At 40.0% G+C, this 19714-nt stretch overlaps 1 protein-coding gene across 12 annotated transcripts in view; it reads left to right on the forward strand.

Moving 5' to 3' along the window:
• Window positions 1–19714, forward strand: part of HIVEP2 (HIVEP zinc finger 2) — a 183935-nt gene that overhangs the window by 161169 nt on the left and 3052 nt on the right. For all 12 annotated transcript variants that reach the window (XM_074333647.2, XM_074333648.2, XM_074333643.2 and 9 more), the window contains 5 exons: window positions 115–5665; window positions 6663–6817; window positions 10396–10571; window positions 14224–14325; window positions 15108–16003. In XM_074333647.2, coding sequence (XP_074189748.2) covers window positions 497–5665; window positions 6663–6817; window positions 10396–10571; window positions 14224–14325; window positions 15108–16003 — 6498 coding nt within the window. In that variant the 5' untranslated portion in view covers window positions 115–496. The remainder of the gene's footprint in view (window positions 1–114; window positions 5666–6662; window positions 6818–10395; window positions 10572–14223; window positions 14326–15107; window positions 16004–19714) is intronic.

The raw sequence follows: 19714 nt of genomic DNA on the forward strand, positions 1-19714 counted from the left end.
TAAAAGTCATTTTCAATTTATCCAATTTCTTGTTGGTTAGTTTGGATTGGTTTTGGTTTCTTACTTGATAACTGTTATGAAAATCTCTTTGTATTTTCTTTTTCTTTCCCCCAGATCATTTTGTCTTAGTGAAACTGGCAATTGAACTTTGCTCTAGTTGATGGGCAAAATTTCTCCTAGACGATTCATCATCGCAATTTCATCCTAATTGAAAATATTCAAATGCCATAAGAAATCTTATAGATTTGCACTTAGCTTTTGGATGGACATTTCTACAATGGAGAGAACTGTGTTATAGCCTTGGTCTAAGGACATTCCCATTGCCCATAGACTACGGGGTGGGTGTGGGCGAGTCCTACAAGAAGGGGCGCTCAGCGAGTTTGCAGATATCCTGGAACATGGAAACAAGCAAGCTTTGAAAAGCACAGCTTTGGAGACACTCCATGAGTCTACACGACTTTCAAGCAAACTAGCACTTAAGACCTTGTTTAACAAAATGGACACTGGGGACACAGCTCTAGGACAAAAAGCTACCTCAAGGTCTGGAGAAACTGATAAAGCATCAGGTAGATGGAGACAGGAACAATCAGCTGTTATTAAGATGAGCACTTTTGGCAGTCAAGAAGGACAACGGCAACCACAAATTGATCCAGAGCAAATTGGAAACACAGCATCAGCACAACTCTTTGGTTCTGGGAAACTGGCCTCCCCCGGCGAAGTGGCACAGCAAGTCACAGAGAAGCAATACCCACCGCACCGTCCGAGTCCTTATTCATGCCAACATTCACTCTCTTTCCCTCAGCACTCATTGCCACACGGGGTCATGCACAGCAGCAAGCCACATCAGAGCCTCGAAGGCCCTCCGTGGCTTTTCCCTGGCCCTTTGCCATCTATTGCCTCCGAGGACTTATTTCCTTTTCCTATCCACAGTCACAGTGGTGGTTATCCCAGAAAAAAGATTTCAAGTCTGAACCCCGCTTTTAGCCAATACTCCCAGAAAAGTATCGAACAGTCAGAAGATGCTCACAAGAAAGAGCACAAACCCAAGAAGCCCGGCAAGTATATCTGCCCTTACTGCAGCAGGGCATGTGCCAAACCGAGCGTGCTGAAGAAACACATCAGGTCCCATACTGGGGAGCGGCCATACCCATGCATACCTTGTGGCTTCTCTTTCAAGACAAAGAGCAATCTATACAAGCACAGGAAGTCACATGCCCACGCAATTAAGGCAGGACTGGTCCCTTTCACAGAGTCAGCTGTCGCTAAATTGGACCTAGAGGCTGGTTTTATTGATGTAGAAGCAGAAATACATTCAGATGGTGAACAGAGTACAGACACAGATGAGGAGAGCTCTCTATTTGTTGAGTCTTCTGACAAAATGAGTCCTGGTCCACCAGTCCCACTGGATGCTGCCAGCAGAGGGGGCTATCATGGGTCATTGGAAGAATCACTGGGAGGTCCAATGAAGGTGCCGATTTTGATTATTCCCAAAAGTGGGATTCCTTTACCTAACGAAAGCTCTCAGTATATTGGCTCTGATATGCTACCCAATCCATCTTTAAGTACTAAGGCTGATGACTCTCACACAGTGAAACAAAAACTTGCACTAAGACTGTCAGAGAAAAAAGGACAAGATTCTGAGCCATCTCTAAACCTTCTGAGCCCGCACAGTAAAGGAAGCACTGACTCTGGTTACTTTTCTCGCTCAGAAAGTGCAGAGCAGCAAATAAGCCCTCCAAACACAAATGCAAAGTCTTATGAAGAAATCATCTTTGGAAAATACTATAGGCTTAGTCCCAGAAACACACTCAGTGTTACAACCCCAAGTCAGGAGCGCGCCGGCATGGGTAGGAAGGATGTGATGGAATCATTACCTCATGTGAACACCAGGTTAGACGTCAAGATGTTTGAAGATCCTGTTTCACAGCTGGTCCCAAGCCAAGGAGAAATCGACCCCAATCAGACTAGCATGCTCAAATCCACCAAATTCAACAATGAGTCCAGACAATCCCAGACGATTCCATCGTCTATCAGGAATGATGGGAAACTTTATCCTGCAAATTTCCAAGGCAGCAGCCCAGTCCTCTTAGAAGCTCCTGTGGATTCTTCACCCCTTATTCGAAGCAACTCAATGCCAACTTCTTCAGCAACTAATCTAAGCATCCCGCCTTCTTTGAGAGGAAGTCACTCATTTGATGAGAGGATGACTGGTTCTGATGATGTGTTCTATCCAGGGACTGTAGGAATACCCCCTCAGCGCATGCTAAGAAGACAAGCTGCATTTGAGCTGCCTTCTGTCCAGGAGGGACACGTGGAGGCAGAGCACCATGGCAGGATGTTGAAGAGCATCTCAGGTTCATCCTTGAAGGAAAAGAAATTGGTTCCTGGGGAAAGGGTTGGGTATGACTATGATGTCTCCCGGAAACCCTACAAGAAGTGGGAAGACATGGAAACACCAAAGCAAGGCTACAGGGACATTTCCTGCTTAAGTTCTTTAAAACATGGTGGAGAATATTTTGTGGATCCCTCAGCGCCATCACAGGGAGTGCCAACCATGTTTGGAACTACATGTGAAAATAGGAAACGCCGGAAAGAGAAGAGTGTGGGGGATGAAGAGGACACCCCCATGATTTGCAGCAGCATTGTAAGCACTCCCGTGGGCATGATGACCTCAGATTATGACCCCAAAGTACAGATGCCAGAAGGCGTGAGAAGTGGATTTGCCATGGCTGGGCATGAGAACTCTTCTCATGGTCACTCTGAGCGCTTTGACCCATGTCGACCCCAACTACAATCTGGAAGTCCATCTCTTGGGTCAGAAGAGTCGCCCTCAGCCACTGATTCAGACAAGACGTCAGACCTAGGGGTGAGGAAACCTCCAGGAAATGTGATTTCTGTGATTCAACACACAAACTCGCTGAGCCGACCCAATTCATTTGAAAGGTCTGAGTCATCTGAACTGGCGACTAGTGCACAAGACAAAGCCTCTTCACCTTCCGAGACCTGTGACAGTGAGATTTCAGAAGCCCCTGTGAGTCCAGAGTGGGCTCCTGCAGGGGAGAGTGCAGAAAGTGGGGGCAGACCATCCCCTTCTCAGCAAGTTCAACAGCAGTCCTACCATGCACAGCCCAGGCTGGTTCGCCAGCACAACATTCAGGTTCCTGAGATTCGAGTGACGGAGGAACCTGATAAGCCAGAGAAGGAGAAAGAAGCTCCGAGTAAAGAGCCAGAGAAGCCTGTGGAGGAATTTCAGTGGCCCCAGAGGAGTGAGACCCTGTCCCAGCTCCCAGCAGAGAAGCTGCCACCCAAAAAGAAGCGTCTGCGACTTGCAGATATGGAACATTCTTCAGGGGAGTCCAGCTTTGAATCCGTCGGCACAGGCCTATCTCGTAGCCCCAGTCAGGACAGCAACTTGTCCCATAGCTCCAGCTTCTCGATGTCTTTTGAAAGAGAAGAAACCATTAAGCTCACTGCTCCTGGTAAGCAAGATGAGTTTGGGAAGCATTCAGAGTTTCTGACTGTCCCTGCTGGTTCATACTCATTGTCTGTCCCAGGCCACCACCACCAGAAAGAGATGCGACGCTGCTCATCTGAACAGATGCCTTGCCCTCACCCAACTGAAGTCCCAGAAATTCGAAGCAAATCGTTTGATTATGGGAATCTGTCCCATGCTCCAGTGGCAGGGGCACCGACCTCCACATTATCCCCATCACGGGAGAGGAAGAAATGCTTCCTGGTGCGTCAGGCTTCCTTCAGCGGTTCTCCTGAGATTGCCCAGGGGGAGGCTGGGACAGATCTGGGCGTAAAGCAGGAGCAGCTAGAGCACCTGCATGTTGGCCTCAGGTCCACGTGGCACCATGTCCCATCCTCTGTGCTGCCTCCTCTCCAGGCAGAGGACCCAGGGAAGCAGATTGTGGGTCCTTGTGCCCAGCTGAGCTCAGGGCCACTCCACCTGGCCCAGCAACAGATCATGCACATGGACAGTCAGGAGTCTCTGAGAAATCCCTTGATACAACCGACATCCTATATTACAAGCAAGCACTTGTCTGAACAACCACATTTATTTCCGCATCAAGAAACAATTCCATTTTCTCCGATCCAGAATGCCTTGTTTCAGTTTCAATATCCTACTGTCTGTATGGTTCACTTACCCACTCAGCAGCCTCCCTGGTGGCAAGCCCATTTCCCACATCCCCTTGTGCCACACCCTCAGAAGAGCTATGGCAAACCTTCTTTCCAGGCGGAAATTCATCCTAGCTATCCCTTAGAGCACATTGCAGAGCACACTGGAAAGAAAGCCACTGATTATACACACACAAAAGAGCAAATGTACCCGTGTTATTCAGGAACATCAGGGTTACACTCAAAGAACCTTCTCCCAAAGTTTCCGTCAGACCAGAGCACCAAATCACCTGATACTCCCTCTGAGCAAGTTCTTCAAGAAGATTTCGCCTTGGCAAACACTGGGCCTTTACAGTCCTTACCGGGAACAGTGGTTCCTGTTAGGATCCAGACCCATGTCCCATCCTATGGGAGTGTCATGTACACAAGTATTTCTCAGATACTTGGGCAGAACAGTCCTGCAATTGTCATATGCAAAGTTGATGAGAACATGACTCAGAGAACACTGGTAACCAATGCGGCCATGCAAGGAATAGGGTTCAACATTGCCCAGATGTTGGGGCAGCATGCAGGCTTGGAAAAATACCCCATCTGGAAAGTACCTCAGACTTTACCCCTTGACTTAGAATCCTCAATTCCTTTATGCTTACCTTCCACCTCTGATGGTGTCGCCACCCTGGGAGGTAGCAAGCGTATGCTTTCTCCAGCCAGCAGCTTAGAACTCTTCATGGAAACAAAGCAGCAGAAAAGGGTCAAAGAAGAAAAGATGTATGGACAGATTGTGGAGGAGCTTAGTGCTGTGGAGCTAACCAACTCAGATATCAAAAAGGATCTCGTCCGCCCACAGAAACCCCAACTAGTTCGCCAAGGCTGTGCTTCTGAGCCAAAGGATGGCATGCAGTCAGGGTCATCTTCCTTCTCCTCGCTGTCCCCCTCCTCCTCTCAAGACCACCCGCCTGCCAGTATGCCCTTGAGAGAGCCATTCCCGCCCATCTCCAGGGCACCTTCTCTCGGGCAGAAGTCCAGTGGGCCTTCTGAAAGCAGAGAGTCCTCAGATGAGCTAGATATTGATGAGACAGCCTCAGATATGAGCATGAGCCCACAGAGTTCGTCATTGCCACAGGGGGACAGTCAGCTCGAAGAGCAAGGAAGGGGCCAGAAGCTGCCTGTTGGCATGCTGGTTCACATGGCCTCCGGCCCAAGCGGGAAAGTGGCAAACTCGACTCTGGTTTTCACGGACGTGGCAGATTTCCAGCAAATTCTTCAGTTCCCTAGTCTTCGGACAACAACTACTGTGAGTTGGTGCTTCTTGAATTATACAAAACCCAATTACGTGCAACAGGCCACCTTCAAATCCTCAGTTTATGCTTCATGGTGCATTAGTTCCTGTAACCCAAACCCATCAGGATTGAACACCAAGACCACTCTGGCTCTTCTGAGGTCCAAGCAAAAAACCACCACCGAAATTTATACTCTGGCTGCTATGCACAGGCCTGGAACTGGCAAGCTGACGTCATCCAATGCTTGGAAGCAGTTCACTCAGGTAACGAATATTGTTCTGAAAGCATTCTGTATTGTAGATTTGATTGCTGAGCAGAATACATAGTGAAGGACATACGGTCTAAAAATACAGGGAAATGAAGGTCAGAGCTGGGGGAGTCCTTTGCAGCACTGGTCCTGCTCATGGATGAGAAAAGTTACGAGCATGAACTTAGTGATGAGGAGCTCAGGAAAGTCCCCACCACAAAGTATCTTCTTCACCTGGGTGCCATGAAATTCTACCTCCAGGACCAGTTCCTCTGGGTTCTTCTTCCTTCTGACCTATGTTCATGACCTAGCAGACTGACTTTGCTTTTGATGTGAGGAATTCAGGAAATTGTTAAATGGGGATATAGAACAGGGAGTAGATGCTGAAAGAAAAGATCAGGCAGGAGACGTACAGGATGTGAGAATTGAACTTTGCAAATTTCAGAGGGCTTATTCCTATTGACAATACTTTTTACTAAAATGTGTTTTCTATAGATCTCTCTCAGAACTCATTTTCCGAAGTGATTATCTGGTTTGTTTAAAAAATGAACAATTAATGCCTTACATGTAAAATTATAAAACTATTCATAAGGGGTTCTTTGGAATTTATGCCATTATTAAATAAGCAAATGGAGGATTTAAAATATATATTTTACTTATTTCAGTCACCATTGCCCTTCAAAAATTTTTGAAAATATTTCCTTAATAAAGATGGCTTTGAATTGCTACTTCAGAATATAGAACATGTTTTTAAAGTTTTTATTAGTGTTGTGCAGTGTAAGGGTTACACGAGTATTTTTCTTTAACAAAATGTTGAATTTATTCAGTAGATGCTGTCATTCTTTTCTCATTTTATCCCGATTGTCCCTTATTTTATGTAACTAGTCTTTTAGTATGGAACTGAGGCTAATTTTCAGGGATCATAGAAGAGCTGGCTATGTGGGCTTCCCCTTTGTCTTAGAGAAAGCATATGCAATGATTTTCTCTCTCTCTCTTTTTTTTTTATTCTACAGATGAAACCTGATACATCCTTTTTATTTGGCAGCAAATTAGAAAGGAAATTAGTGGGAAGTATCTTAAAGGAAAGAGGGAAAGGAGATATTCATGGAGATAAAGATATTGGATCCAAACACACTGAGCCAATCCGAATTAAAATCTTTGAAGGAGGGTAAGGACACATAAGTGCAAATGTAAACTATTTAGTTTTAAGTCAGAGCAAATGGTACTGAATGTCTGCATGGAAAAAATTTGTATCTACTCGGGTTGGAAGTGTAAAGCGAATTACTTTTCTATTCATATTTCTGTGGTCTGGCTGGTAATAGATAATGAGTTCATCTTGCTTTCGTGACTTGCTTGTAATGAAAATGTCCCTGTTGTATATGGTTTGAGCCTCTACTTTAAATTTTCATGCCTCTAATTTAGTATGAAATCGACTAAGTTGGTGTAATCTTGAAAGCTTGTTTATTCTTTAATATTATTTTTAATGGGTATTTGTTGTGCTATTAATGGACATATTTTTATTCTATGCTTACAAAAATGCAATCATGCACGCTCATGTATAATCATAGGAGCTAGTTAATTTGTTTTATTGCTTCTACTATTACCTAAACTCCAAACTTGACCACTTCCGGATTTCACCACTTCCTCTTTCTGTTCCAGGATCCAGGCCAGGGTACCACATGGCATTTAGTTGTCATGTTTCCCCAAATTCCTCTGGTCTATGACACTTCTCTGTCTTTAGGAATTTCTTTTTAAATGTTGACTTCTGAGTTGTAGAAACACAAGTAATAAGGTTCAATGATTTTGTTATCTGTGTAGTTAAGTAAAATTACAGATATATGTAATCTCTAGTTTTTCATTTTGATAGAACTGTATTTTCAGTTCAACCAATGGGAGGAAAAAACCCCAGATTTTTGCTTTCAAAATTGAAAAAGTTTAAAGTATATTAACCCCATTTAGAGGATTATGCTGTAAATGTCCTTATTTAAACAACAGATCTATAATTTAAATATTTCCATGAGCATGAATCTATTCCAATTATATTTGGAGGACAAAATAATGTTATCTGGTTGACTGTAGAATGTTGAATGTTTAGTGATATGAAATATTGATTTCTCACATAGATTACAAGTTTGGAGATGGCTGATTCAAGTTGGTTCCCTCTTAGGTTTGGCCCCCTATGGATGGATGTCTAGTATTTTCACCACTAAAACCACAGTTGTATGTAGTCATGAAGCTTGTCTCAGTATTTTTTGACATCCCTCATCTTTTAACACAAACGAGAGAAATATAGATTTTATCTTTCCTCAGAGACTGAGAGGTCCCTGTGACTGAATCAACCCTCTTACATTCAGCAATCTTCATAGCAGTACACTTGTACTAGATTAGAGAGACCATCAGTTACTCTATGCTTTGGGGAACCCATCTCCACTAACGAAGGACACAAGTGAAAAAGCGTATGTGAACATTTTATTGCTGTGTTTTGATGATCCCAAAGGATTGTGCCCATATTTCATTCCTTCCTCCCTTCATTACCCCATGTTGTGGGCTAGGTCTCAATTATTTCTTAATCTGTGACCCAACTTCTGCCTGGTGGTAACCAGGTGTTCACTCCAAGCAGTGTATTACCAGCTCTTTATTTTGGTGATTGCAAAACGATAACTTAAAAAAAAGAAAGTACCATATTTTGCCATGTATAATGAACGCTTTTTTGCCCAAATTTGTGAGGGAAAAATAAGGATGTGCATTATACATGGGTAGTACTAATTCCTTTTCCCTGAAAGTTTGGGCCAGAAATGTGGGTGCACATTATATATGGGAGTGCATTATACATGGCAAAATATGGTATTACTGACCAATATTTTAAGTGTTTCTTACATTATCTAATTCATAAATTTAGTGATTTAATTAAACGTGTCATTTAATTATTTTTGCAAAATCCATTAATTCACATATTAAGTAGATGCATGGGTCTACAGAACTATTGAATGGTAAATATTTTATTTCTACAGATTTTTCTAATGCAGTTATATTTCATACAGAATTTCACTGTATTTTTATTCTGGAATCAAATTAATAACTAAGATATTATAATAAAATTATATTATTTGAAGATGAAATGTATTTTCCATCAACTATAATGATGGGCTACAAGAAACTTAAAGTATCCTTCCCTGAATAAAAACTAGCTTTCTATGAAATTACTTGTTTTATCTTATATTCCTTAGGTGTAATTTCATCTAATTAGGGGCACAAAATAGTGAAATCAAAAGGTGAAAGATGTTTAGGTTCTTTAGGTTCTTTTATACTTTATTACAAAAGACAATATAAGACAAAAATAGTTCTGAAGAACAAGTTGACACTAGAATCCTTGTAAAAGGGGGCAGATTTAAAGGAGTAAAAATGAAGCAAAATTAACTGTTCATATCTTTGATACTACTTAATTCTTACCTGGATTGCTACTAACCAAAAAGTAGATAATGTTAGGATCAAATAGCATCCATAGCAGGGTTGATATTTAAATATGTGGGTGGATTTTCTCTATTAAAAATCCTTCAGTGCTTGGGATGAATGAAGTTGAATTTGCTTTTCTTCCTGATGGTGGATTAGGCAGGACAAATAGAGAAGTTTGCAATGGTCTTAGAATGTAAAAAAACAACTGTAAATCTAGTGCCTTTAAGTCAATCCATAGTGAATTAGAGCATTTTGTATGTCAGCTTACCATTTGAAATTGTAGAGAGAACTCAAAAGAAATATCTTTCCAAGAATGACGTTAGACCCATAATTCTAACCTAGCTGTGATTTACAAAATGATATTTATTGAATTATTCAGTAGACTGCTACTGGACTCCATGATAGGTCACCTTTCATTGTATTCTAAACAAAATGTGATGTTTGCACACCGGGTAGGTTTTTCTTTTGATTACCACAGTGAATACCTAGGACATCTATCTAATTTTATTCAAGTAGATGACCTCAGACAGTCTTTCAAACCTGTCAATTAAATCCTTCTGGAAACCAATACATATTTGATTGAAAAATAGAATCTCCAGCTTTCATTATGTAACACTACCATTCAGAAGCCACTTGAAATTTAATCTCCACTTTAGTATGGATTCATGGTCCTTGGGAAGCGTAGATCAAAATCTGCAGACAACAGTTGGTGCGCTCAGTTCAGCCTGTTTAAGCTAGAAATTTCTGAGACACTTTTGTGCCAGGATTGTAAAAATAGAGTAGAAACTTGCAGAGAATTCCATTATCAGTTATATTAATTTTAGCAAATTTAGAGGGGCACGTGGGTTGTGTATGCACATTTTAAATGATGTAATGTTAACAAATGATGTATGATGATTTGAATATGTTGGTATAAGTTTCTGGATGTTTCTTGGTTGGAAATTTTACTAGACTCCAGAAGTAGTAAGGCAAAACTCTGCAACTCTTTGAGGCTTATATGAGCCTGTTTGAACATCTATACCATGTCCACATATTTACACTTAATAGAAGAGCCAATTCCATGTTGAACACCGTGTTGAAAAAAATTTCATTTTGTTTACAATGCCAAATCTGTTAACTAGTTCTTTCAGGCACTTACCGAAGTCTAAATTTCATAGACTTCCTAGAAGTGAGGTTGAATAATTGTGTGTAAAAGTCCCTCAAAAAATTTGCCACGCAATGTTTAGCTTTCGGTTTGATTATATAATGTGCTGAAGCATTTGAAAACACACTGGATCCTCCCTTTTAAAACAGGTATAAATCAAATGAAGATTATGTATATGTCAGAGGACGTGGTCGTGGAAAGTATATTTGTGAAGAATGTGGGATTCGCTGTAAGAAGCCAAGCATGCTCAAAAAGCATATCCGGACTCATACTGATGTCCGGCCTTATGTATGCAAGTTATGTAACTTCGCCTTCAAAACAAAAGGTATGGGGTCTGATTTTTTTTTTTTTTAGAGGAAAAACACTTTTTTATGGCTACTTCAGATTCTGAATTGCATTTTATAACTAATTTTCATCGACAATAAGACGGTTTTATTTGTGAAAATACAACCCCGTGAAATGTGTTTTCTCCCTCATGTAAGTGATCATAGGATGTACATGAGACAGTGAGGCTCCTTTTATGACCTAAGTATGAGCTATAGAGTTGGGCCTGGGCCAGTTGTCTCCAAAGGAAGTGGCTCAGAATTGTCTGGATAGTTATTACTTCAGGTTGGAAATGTTATGTGGTCTAGATAATCTTTGTGCCAGTATTGAAATACTGCAGGGAGACAATCCATGCAGTGGCATTAGAAAAGCAAGGCAGCAGCTGGGAAGAAAACATATGCCCATGGTCAGTTTCAAGATTATAAATAATGTAGAAATGCATAGACTCCCAGGTGGGCCCCTCCATCCACAGTTGTATTAATTATGCATAGAAATTTGATAGCTTGGGTTCCGTGTATTTATCAGCACAGAGACATTTTTTTACTCTCAGGCCACAACTGTTAATCTCACAAAACTAGGACTTGCCTTGAAATGATATTCTGTCTTTTCAAAAAAGGTCTGTTTTTAACAGGTAGATTTATATGAAGTATTTTACCCAAGAAGGTTACTTTGATTATGTTTCTATCATTTTATAAAATCATAAAAATGTTCATAAGCCCAGTGTTCTCAGAATACAACTACTAAGAGGTGGTTTGACTTTTGTAGAAGTATATTTTACTATTTACTGTAGAAGTACGTTAGAGCGAATGGATTCTTGAACACCCCCTCACTAATCTTGTTGCATCTGCAGTGTTTTAACTTTAAATTTGCATACCAATTAATCTGCTCCACTACCCCTCAAGAAAACTAAATGTCAAATAAAATAATCTTTGGTAGAGAAATGTGTACCTATTTTCTCTTACAGCTCAAATCCTGAATTGTTTCATTGGTTTGTCAGAAGTATAAATGTGTAGCCTCTCAATACAGAGGGTGCCAAAAAAATGTATACACATTTTAAGCAAGGAAAAAACTGTATTAAAAGGGTAATAGTGTATACCGATAACAAAAGATGAATACAAGTCATGTGTATACAATTTTTGACACCCCATTCCCCTACACCACCCCTCACTCCTGTATATCTGTTTCTTTATTAACAAGATATCTGTATTACAAGAATGCTTTCTCTGAAGCCAGAAAAGGGGGAAGGGAGTGTTCATTGGCATTTCAAAAGAAATAACCATAAGGTCCTTTAAATACCATTCACCTTTGCACAATCAAGCCTTTTATGTACCATTTCACTGAGACGCTGCCAGGAAATAAGAAAATATAAACTTCAGTTGTAGAAAACACTGCAAATCCGCCAGTCATTGCAACTGATACATCTTCACTGGGCAGATGATTTGGCTGCAGGGAAAGCGGTGTGAAACACTGGGTGAAGAAATGTCACAATTCTAGATTTTTTTAAAAAATCAAATTAAATTTGGCTCTGAACCATTGTCCTTGAGTTTAGCAAAAAATAATTTATTCTAGGTCATTATTTGAGTTTCCTAGTCACCCTTTGGGGATGTGGAAATGTCTCAGAATCTTAAAATAAGCAACTATGCTGAAAAACCCCACCAGATTTTACCTTCAGCTGAAATGTCTACTGTCCAAACTCTGCATCTGCGCTCATACTGAAGCGCACTTGTAGGACCAGTACTTTCTCCATGCCTGTGCCATTATTCAGCACCCTCCCCCTGCCATTCTGCTCTCCTCTCCTTGCTATAAGCCCATCAGAAGTTTAAGACTTCAATGAACCAAAGCCAGCATGGGGTTATTTCAGAGCCCCCTGGCTTCAGAGCCCGATTTCTAACTACAAACCTTCCTTGAAGGTGAGAGCTCAAAGCCTTGAAGCCAGTAGAGATAAAAATATCGGAGAAGAAATGGATATTAAGATCTAAATAAATTATCTTGACACACCTAACATCCATACCCCTCCACATACATGATTACTCACACCCTTGCAGAAGCAGCTAATTTCCATTAATTTATAGATACATTTAATTAATTTACAGATTTTACACTTCTTGATGATCTGTCTGTAAAAATGTTTGAGCTTTTTAGGAAAATTGTAGACTTAATTTTTTTATAAATAAAAGCAATAGGGGTCTAGAAATTTTTCTATGTTTGGAGTTATCAAAATAGCATAAAATTCTTAAAATTCATAGGTATATAAGCAATAAGCAAAATGTGAAGTAAAAAATAAAGCAATATAAATAAAACAATAAACAACAGTGTTCAGGTTCAGAATTTTGACTCATATATTACATGAATAGTAAGCTGAACACCCCTACAAGGAAAACATACTATTTCAGCTGGCTGAGAGTTTCGACCCAAATTCAGTGAGCCTACTCTTAAAAAGAAGGCATTTGCTGGTACATTGCTAAAGCAACATCAAAGGTCATAGATAATGTTATGGCCCTTACAACTGAATTAGTTCCTGGATCTCCTTTGATATATCTATATATCTATAGATATAAATATAGATATAGATGATATAGATATAGATATAGATATAGATATAGATATAGATATAGATATAGATATATAGATATAGATATAGATGTCGGTTGCCAAAAATGTATACATATTTTAAGAAAGGAAAGAACTGTATTAAATTTGTAATCCTTAATATATAGCAATAACAAAAGATGAATACAAGTCATGTGTATGCATTTTTTTGGCATCCCAGTACATATTAACGACATGGAATAATATATATAATACCATAGATCCTAAGTGAAAGGTGGTGGCTTGATGTTTTCATAATTTCTTACATTTCATATAGCAATTATATAAATCTACAGAAACACACAGGCATTTTTATGTATAAACATAATTATATATATATCTATGTCATCATACTACATATTTGACATAAAAACCTTTCTTTTTTCTTAGAACAATGGTAGTTTCAAGACAAATCACGAGGGGATATTGCTCCTCCAGAACTTGAGAAACTGCTTCATAAAGTTGGCTAACATATGCCAGACAGATAGATGCTAAATACTGAAAATAATGCTCCCTATAAGTAGTTAGCTAAATATTTATATGGATCTTTGAGTTCATTTACAAGGTTGCTTCTAACATTAGTTTGGATATTTTTTACTTCTGACTAGTTAGGATCCTGCAAATTTAATCTGTATCTGATCAATGCCAGTAGGGCTCGGGTTTGGTGGGTGTTTTGGTAATATTTCATTCTGTAGTATCTCGGAGATATATGACCCAGCTTAGGTTTTTATAGAGTCCTAGGAGGTTGGCCCATTTGGGCCAAGGATCTTAGATCCCTTCTCAGCCAGGAAAGCCTGGGATTCTCAGTCGTGCTTGGAGCTGCAGATGTGACCCTAGACTTCTATAAGTCTTTTAAAATGAAGAAAACCTGAGATTGGACCAAAGCTCTCAGGGGTTCATACCTGCAGAAACCAGATTGTCCCTCTTAAATTTGAGGCAAGGAAGGGTAGTGGGTAAAAACAAATTTGTGTTATCTCAAGTAAGTTTATTTCACATTGAATTTTGGAGCAATCATTACCTTTTGGTAACTAATTGATTTCTCTTTATTTGGCTATGTTTTCTAGGAAACCTAACAAAGCATATGAAATCAAAAGCACACATGAAAAAATGCCTGGAGTTGGGAGTCTCAATGACATCCGTGGATGATACAGAAACCGAGGAAGCAGGTATTTCATAATTTAGTTGACTGACCTCTTCTCTATGCTGCAGTTTTGAGCTCAAAGTGATAAAATAGGTTTAGATATTTTTTTCAAAAAACTGATCACATTTCATTTGATGAAATACTAAATATAGAAAAGAAGTCTGACACATTGAACTGCTTGAAACTTACTGAGAAGAAATAAATGCATTTCAGTTCTGACCTAGAGAGGGAGGGAGGTCTTACTATGAAAATATTTCTATCTAGAACAAGAAAGGATATCTGATTGTGATTTAAATTTTATGAAACTTTTTGGGAAATTTGAAAAGCATTTTAATGTGTTAATTTTGCTTGTATGAGGAAATCTAGTAGGAAAAACAAAATCATCATTAACCTCAGTAGAAAACCCGAGGGTCGGCCTAACCTCCTAAGATACACCAATTACCTATAAGCTTATACCTGTATAGACAGGTTGTTGCTTTTCTTTTTCCTCTAACATCATTGTTTGCAACATTACATACCCATTTGTTGAGGGTGTTCGATAAGTGGTGTGAGGTCTGAGATATAAGGTCCTACTCTGGAGTTTTTGTTGCAGGATGGGGATGAAATCAGATAGGGACATAAAAAGATAAGAACCAATGCAGGATCACAGAGGTAAGTGTCCAGTGAGTGTTACAGAAGTGCAGAGATGAAACTATCTCTAGGGATTGGAGGGTTGAGGAAAGCTTTTGGAAAGAGATGGGGCCTAAATTAGTGTCTAACCTTGATGTTTGGATCTTGATCATCACTATCTTTGTTCAATGTTTTCAGAAACTATGGAAGATTTGCAGAAAGCAACCGAGAAGCATAGCATGTCAAGCATTTCAACTGATCATCAGTTCTCAGATGCCGAAGAGTCAGATGGTGAGGATGGAGACGATAATGATGATGACGATGAAGATGATGATGACTTTGATGACCAGGGAGATTTGACGCCAAAAACCAGATCAAGAAGCACCAGTCCTCAGCCTCCTCGATTCTCCTCCTTGCCTGTGAATGTTGGCACCGTACCCCATGGGGTTCCTTCAGATAATTCCCTGGGGCATTCTTCATTGATCAGCTATTTGGTTACTTTGCCAAGTATTCAGGTTACTCAGCTTATGACACCAAGTGACTCATGTGAAGATACCCAGATGACAGAATACCAGAGGTTATTCCAGAGTAAAAGTACAGACTCAGAACCAGACAAAGACAGGTTAGACATACCTAGTTGTATGGATGAAGAGTGTATGCTGTCTTCAGAGCCCAGCTCCTCTCCGAGGGACTTCTCCCCCTCAAGCCACCATTCCTCACCTGGATATGATTCTTCACCCTGTCGAGATAATTCACCAAAGAGGTATCTGATACCCAAGGGAGATTTATCACCCAGAAGACATTTATCACCTAGGAGAGATCTATCCCCCATGAGGCATCTTTCACCAAGAAAGGAAGCTGCGTTGAGAAGAGAGATGTCACAAAGAGATGTTTCACCAAGAAGGCATCTATCCCCAAGGAGGCCATTGTCACCTGGGAAAGATATCACGACAAGAAGAGACCTCTCTCCCAGAAGAGAGAGGAAATACATGACCTCCATCAGGGCGCCATCTCCCAGAAGGGCTTTGTACCATAACCCACCATTGTCCATGGGGCAGTATTTGCAAGCAGAGCCAATTGTATTGGGGCCTCCTGTGAGTATAAGTAGCTTTCTCTTTTTAATATATAAGTGTAGCACATTGGAACCTCTTGATGACATACCAGTGTGAAATTTACAATACGGGTATCTCTCATGGGGAGGAGTGAACTCGGTTACTGAAAAGAGCAGGAAGACATATTTATTGCAAGCTATTGTCAGTAACATGGCAGTGGCATGACCCCAAGTATAGTAGTATTGCATCAGAGCAGTAGAGCATTCCAGCTGGTAACAGGTGAGGCCTTTCTAAATGCTTTCTAAGCTGAACTAATTATAAACACGAGCTGAAACTTTGATATGAGTAGAAAAGGTAGAGTCTTTGGAATGTCTGCTTAGACAGACACTCTTGGGGACATTTAGGTGTCAGAGTTACATAACCCTTTGACAGGTAAGGATTCTGATTCACGTATTAGCCTTGACTTGCAATAACTTGTTTTAATCAACTCATGATCTTGCTCATGGTGAGTGGACATGTGAAATTAGTGAGGGACTAGGAGAGGACAGAATGATTCACTCCGCATGCTTGTAAATCAAAGGCATGAACATATGTGCTTTCCTTGCCATTACTACCACCTCCTGGGACCCAGTGTTCAGTGAGATGGTAGCCCAAAGAGAGTGGGAAGTTGAGAGAGCTAAGGGAGAAAGTAGCAAAGGAGATTTCTATGGTAAGCCCTTGGTATAAATTAAGGTAACAACAATAGCAATCACAGATGACATTTAGGCAGAAGGTTCAATGTGCATCTATTGAAAAGCACCTGCCCTGCCTCATTCCAAGGATGGTAGACCTTGCTGTCTCTTTCAGTTTGTGTAGAATTAAAAAAAAGAAAAAAAAAAAGGAAAAAAATGAATGAAGCAGGTTCTTAGTAGAGACAGAGGAATGATACATCTTGAGTTTGTTTGCTGTAAATGTGGTTTCGTGTGTTTTTTGTTTCCTGGTCTCTATTTGCTCTTCTGTCTTTGCTCTCGATTTCTGTCCTGTGGATCACCACCAAAGGAAGCACTACTAGCTCCCAGCTCTGTCTTCTCACTGCCCTGGTGGCCAGGTTCCTCCCTCTCATCACCTTTTCACCACCCTGAATCATAAGCTTAGGTTGTTGTTGTTTTTTAACTTCAGGAAAGCGTCCTGCTGCATGCCCCTCCCCCACTCCTAACACCCTCTACACAAGCCTGCCACCAACTTAGTTTTCATCGTGTAATTACTGCAGAAAACGTGTAGTGAGCAGGACAGAATTTACTTGCCAAGCTAATGAACTAGCAAGCTAAGAGAAAAATACATTTCCACAGGTTTTTGTGTCTTGGCAGTGCTAAGTAGAAAGGGGGGAATCGCCTAAAGGTCATGTCATTGCTGCATAAATAGAGCGCCAAGATACCACATCTGGGGTGTAAAGTGCTCTCTCTGGTAGTATAGACCCCATGATGCTGGAGGAGTGTGAGAGACAAGGCTCTCCTGTTCTGCCATTGCCCAGGTATTTGTGAGATGTTGGAGCATATTCAGTCAATTGCGGTCACAAAAAAAGAAGTCTTTAGTGCCAGCACACTATTCTTATTAAAAAATAATAATAAGTCACTGTCAACTCGCACAGAGGAATTTGAGGGGTAGGTTAAGAGAGTTCATCTCATTTTTGGATATGCCCAGAAAGATGTTGTTGGAGGATATTGGTTTTATTAGTCATGGTGCTTGCACCAGGTGTTATTATTATTTTTTTTTAATGTCTATTCACCTGGATAGTTAATAGAATTATTAAACCTTACCATTTATGAAGCTAATGTGCACTTTCCAAGGGTTTCTGGTAGGGCCGCACTGGCTGGTCTGCCTCAAGCAGAGCGGCCTCTTCTGTGGCAATCCGGAGAGAGGCGATGGCTTTTGTACAAGTCTGGATATTTTCCTCCTGTTCCCTCTCTGTTAAATTTAGGCTGTCTTCTGAGGTGCTCTGTTTCATCAATAGCCGAGCAGACGAGGGTAGACCAGTTGACTGCAAAACATGAGGCGGTAGTTTCTCATGCTCCTTAGAAATAACATAGGGATATATATACATATGTACATATATGTATGTATATATATGTATGTATATATATATATATATATAATGTATATATGTATATATATATATATATTTACACAAATACACATGCACTTAACACAACCCACATGAATTCATTATTTGTATTTCCACATCAAGATTTTTCTTACTGAGATTTAAGTAAGGTGGGAGTTTGTTCACCATATGATAATGATAAGATCCAAATTATGCAATAAAATAGGGTTGCAAATAGAGTAGAACCAAAGTAGGAAAACCTTATTGAGAATTTACTTGAGGGTGAAGAAGGGTGAATGGGAGGAGAATGTGTGGACAGGACCAGCAGCCTTTAGAGCAGTGGAGGTACTTACATGTTGGGAATTCTACTTGTGTACTTCTGTGGTTGTAATCAGTTAATTTCTGATTAGTGAAGGCCTGAATCTGAAACGTTTATTCTTAACACAAATACAATTTTATCAGATTCTGAACATAATGAATAAATCCTAGTTTTACAGAACAGTCATCACTCCCTCTGTGAGCCTTGAGTCAGAGATCTCACATAATGGGATCTCTCTCTCTCTCTCTGTCTCTCCCTCCCTCCCTCCCTCCCTCCCTCCCTCCCTCCCTCCCTCCCTTCCTCTCAGACTCCATTCTGATTAGGGGTATGCAGTGACCATCATGGAATAGCAACCAAAAGGCAGACAATAACCAAGCTACATTTATTTTAAATGTTGAATCTGTGATAATTGTGATTAAAAGATGATTCATTCCATTGTCTTCAGAGATGATTATTGTAGGCATTACGGTTCCACCTTAACTAGTGTTTGATAAAGGAAACATGCCTTTTTCTGAACCAGAGCAAATACAAGAGGCATTTTGTTTGTTTGTTTGTTTGTTTGTTTGCTTTTTGTAGCATTTAAATGATTCCCCTACCATAAAAATTCTCACCTTACCTAGCTTATTAGGTCCTTGTGATTACAGCTTTGATGATGACATGATTTCTCCTGCACTTCCAGGACAAATCATTTGTTTCTAGCTTGACTAAGGTGTAGCCCAGAGCAGGATAGGGCCAAGCATGGCACAGATAAACAGAAGTGATGCATAATTTATCATTCCTGAGCTGGTCACAGTCTCAATAGAACTGGATGAATCATTAATAGTATAGAACACACCTTGAGTTTTAGAACTGAAACTGATGAAATGAATTAGAACTCTTTTTTTTTTTTTTTTTGGTCTCTCCTGGATAGTTGACAGGTTTATATATGTTTGATTCTAAGTTCTCAAAAATTAAAAATAAACTTAGTCCCTTTTGGATGACAGTCCATTAAAAGAATGAATCTCAGTCATTGAAACCGGATAACTTCATTAAAACATGATAATCTCGCAGTCTAAGTTGTGTTTTACTCCAGAAAAAAAGTCCTCCGTGTTCATGGTTGCAGCCATGAAATCTTGATTCTGGCCCCAAATTTTAAGTGTCTTTAATTCATTAATTCCCAAGAAGATATGTAAGTGGAAATAATATAATCAGAGGAATTCAGACACAATCATCTTTGGTTCCCAGCTATGTAGCTGAGTATGAGTTGTAACTATTTGAAACATTTAATGTTGACTGCTTATCTGATGGATAGTTTCCTTACAAAGTCAGCCTTGATTTGTGATTTGATGAAGATACTGATCTTCCTTCTGGGGTG

The sequence above is a fragment of the Rhinolophus sinicus genome, chromosome 2, assembly GCF_057876585.1.
Source record: "Rhinolophus sinicus isolate RSI-liver-muscle chromosome 2, RSI-T2T, whole genome shotgun sequence".
NCBI classification, from domain to species: Eukaryota; Metazoa; Chordata; class Mammalia; order Chiroptera; family Rhinolophidae; genus Rhinolophus; species Rhinolophus sinicus.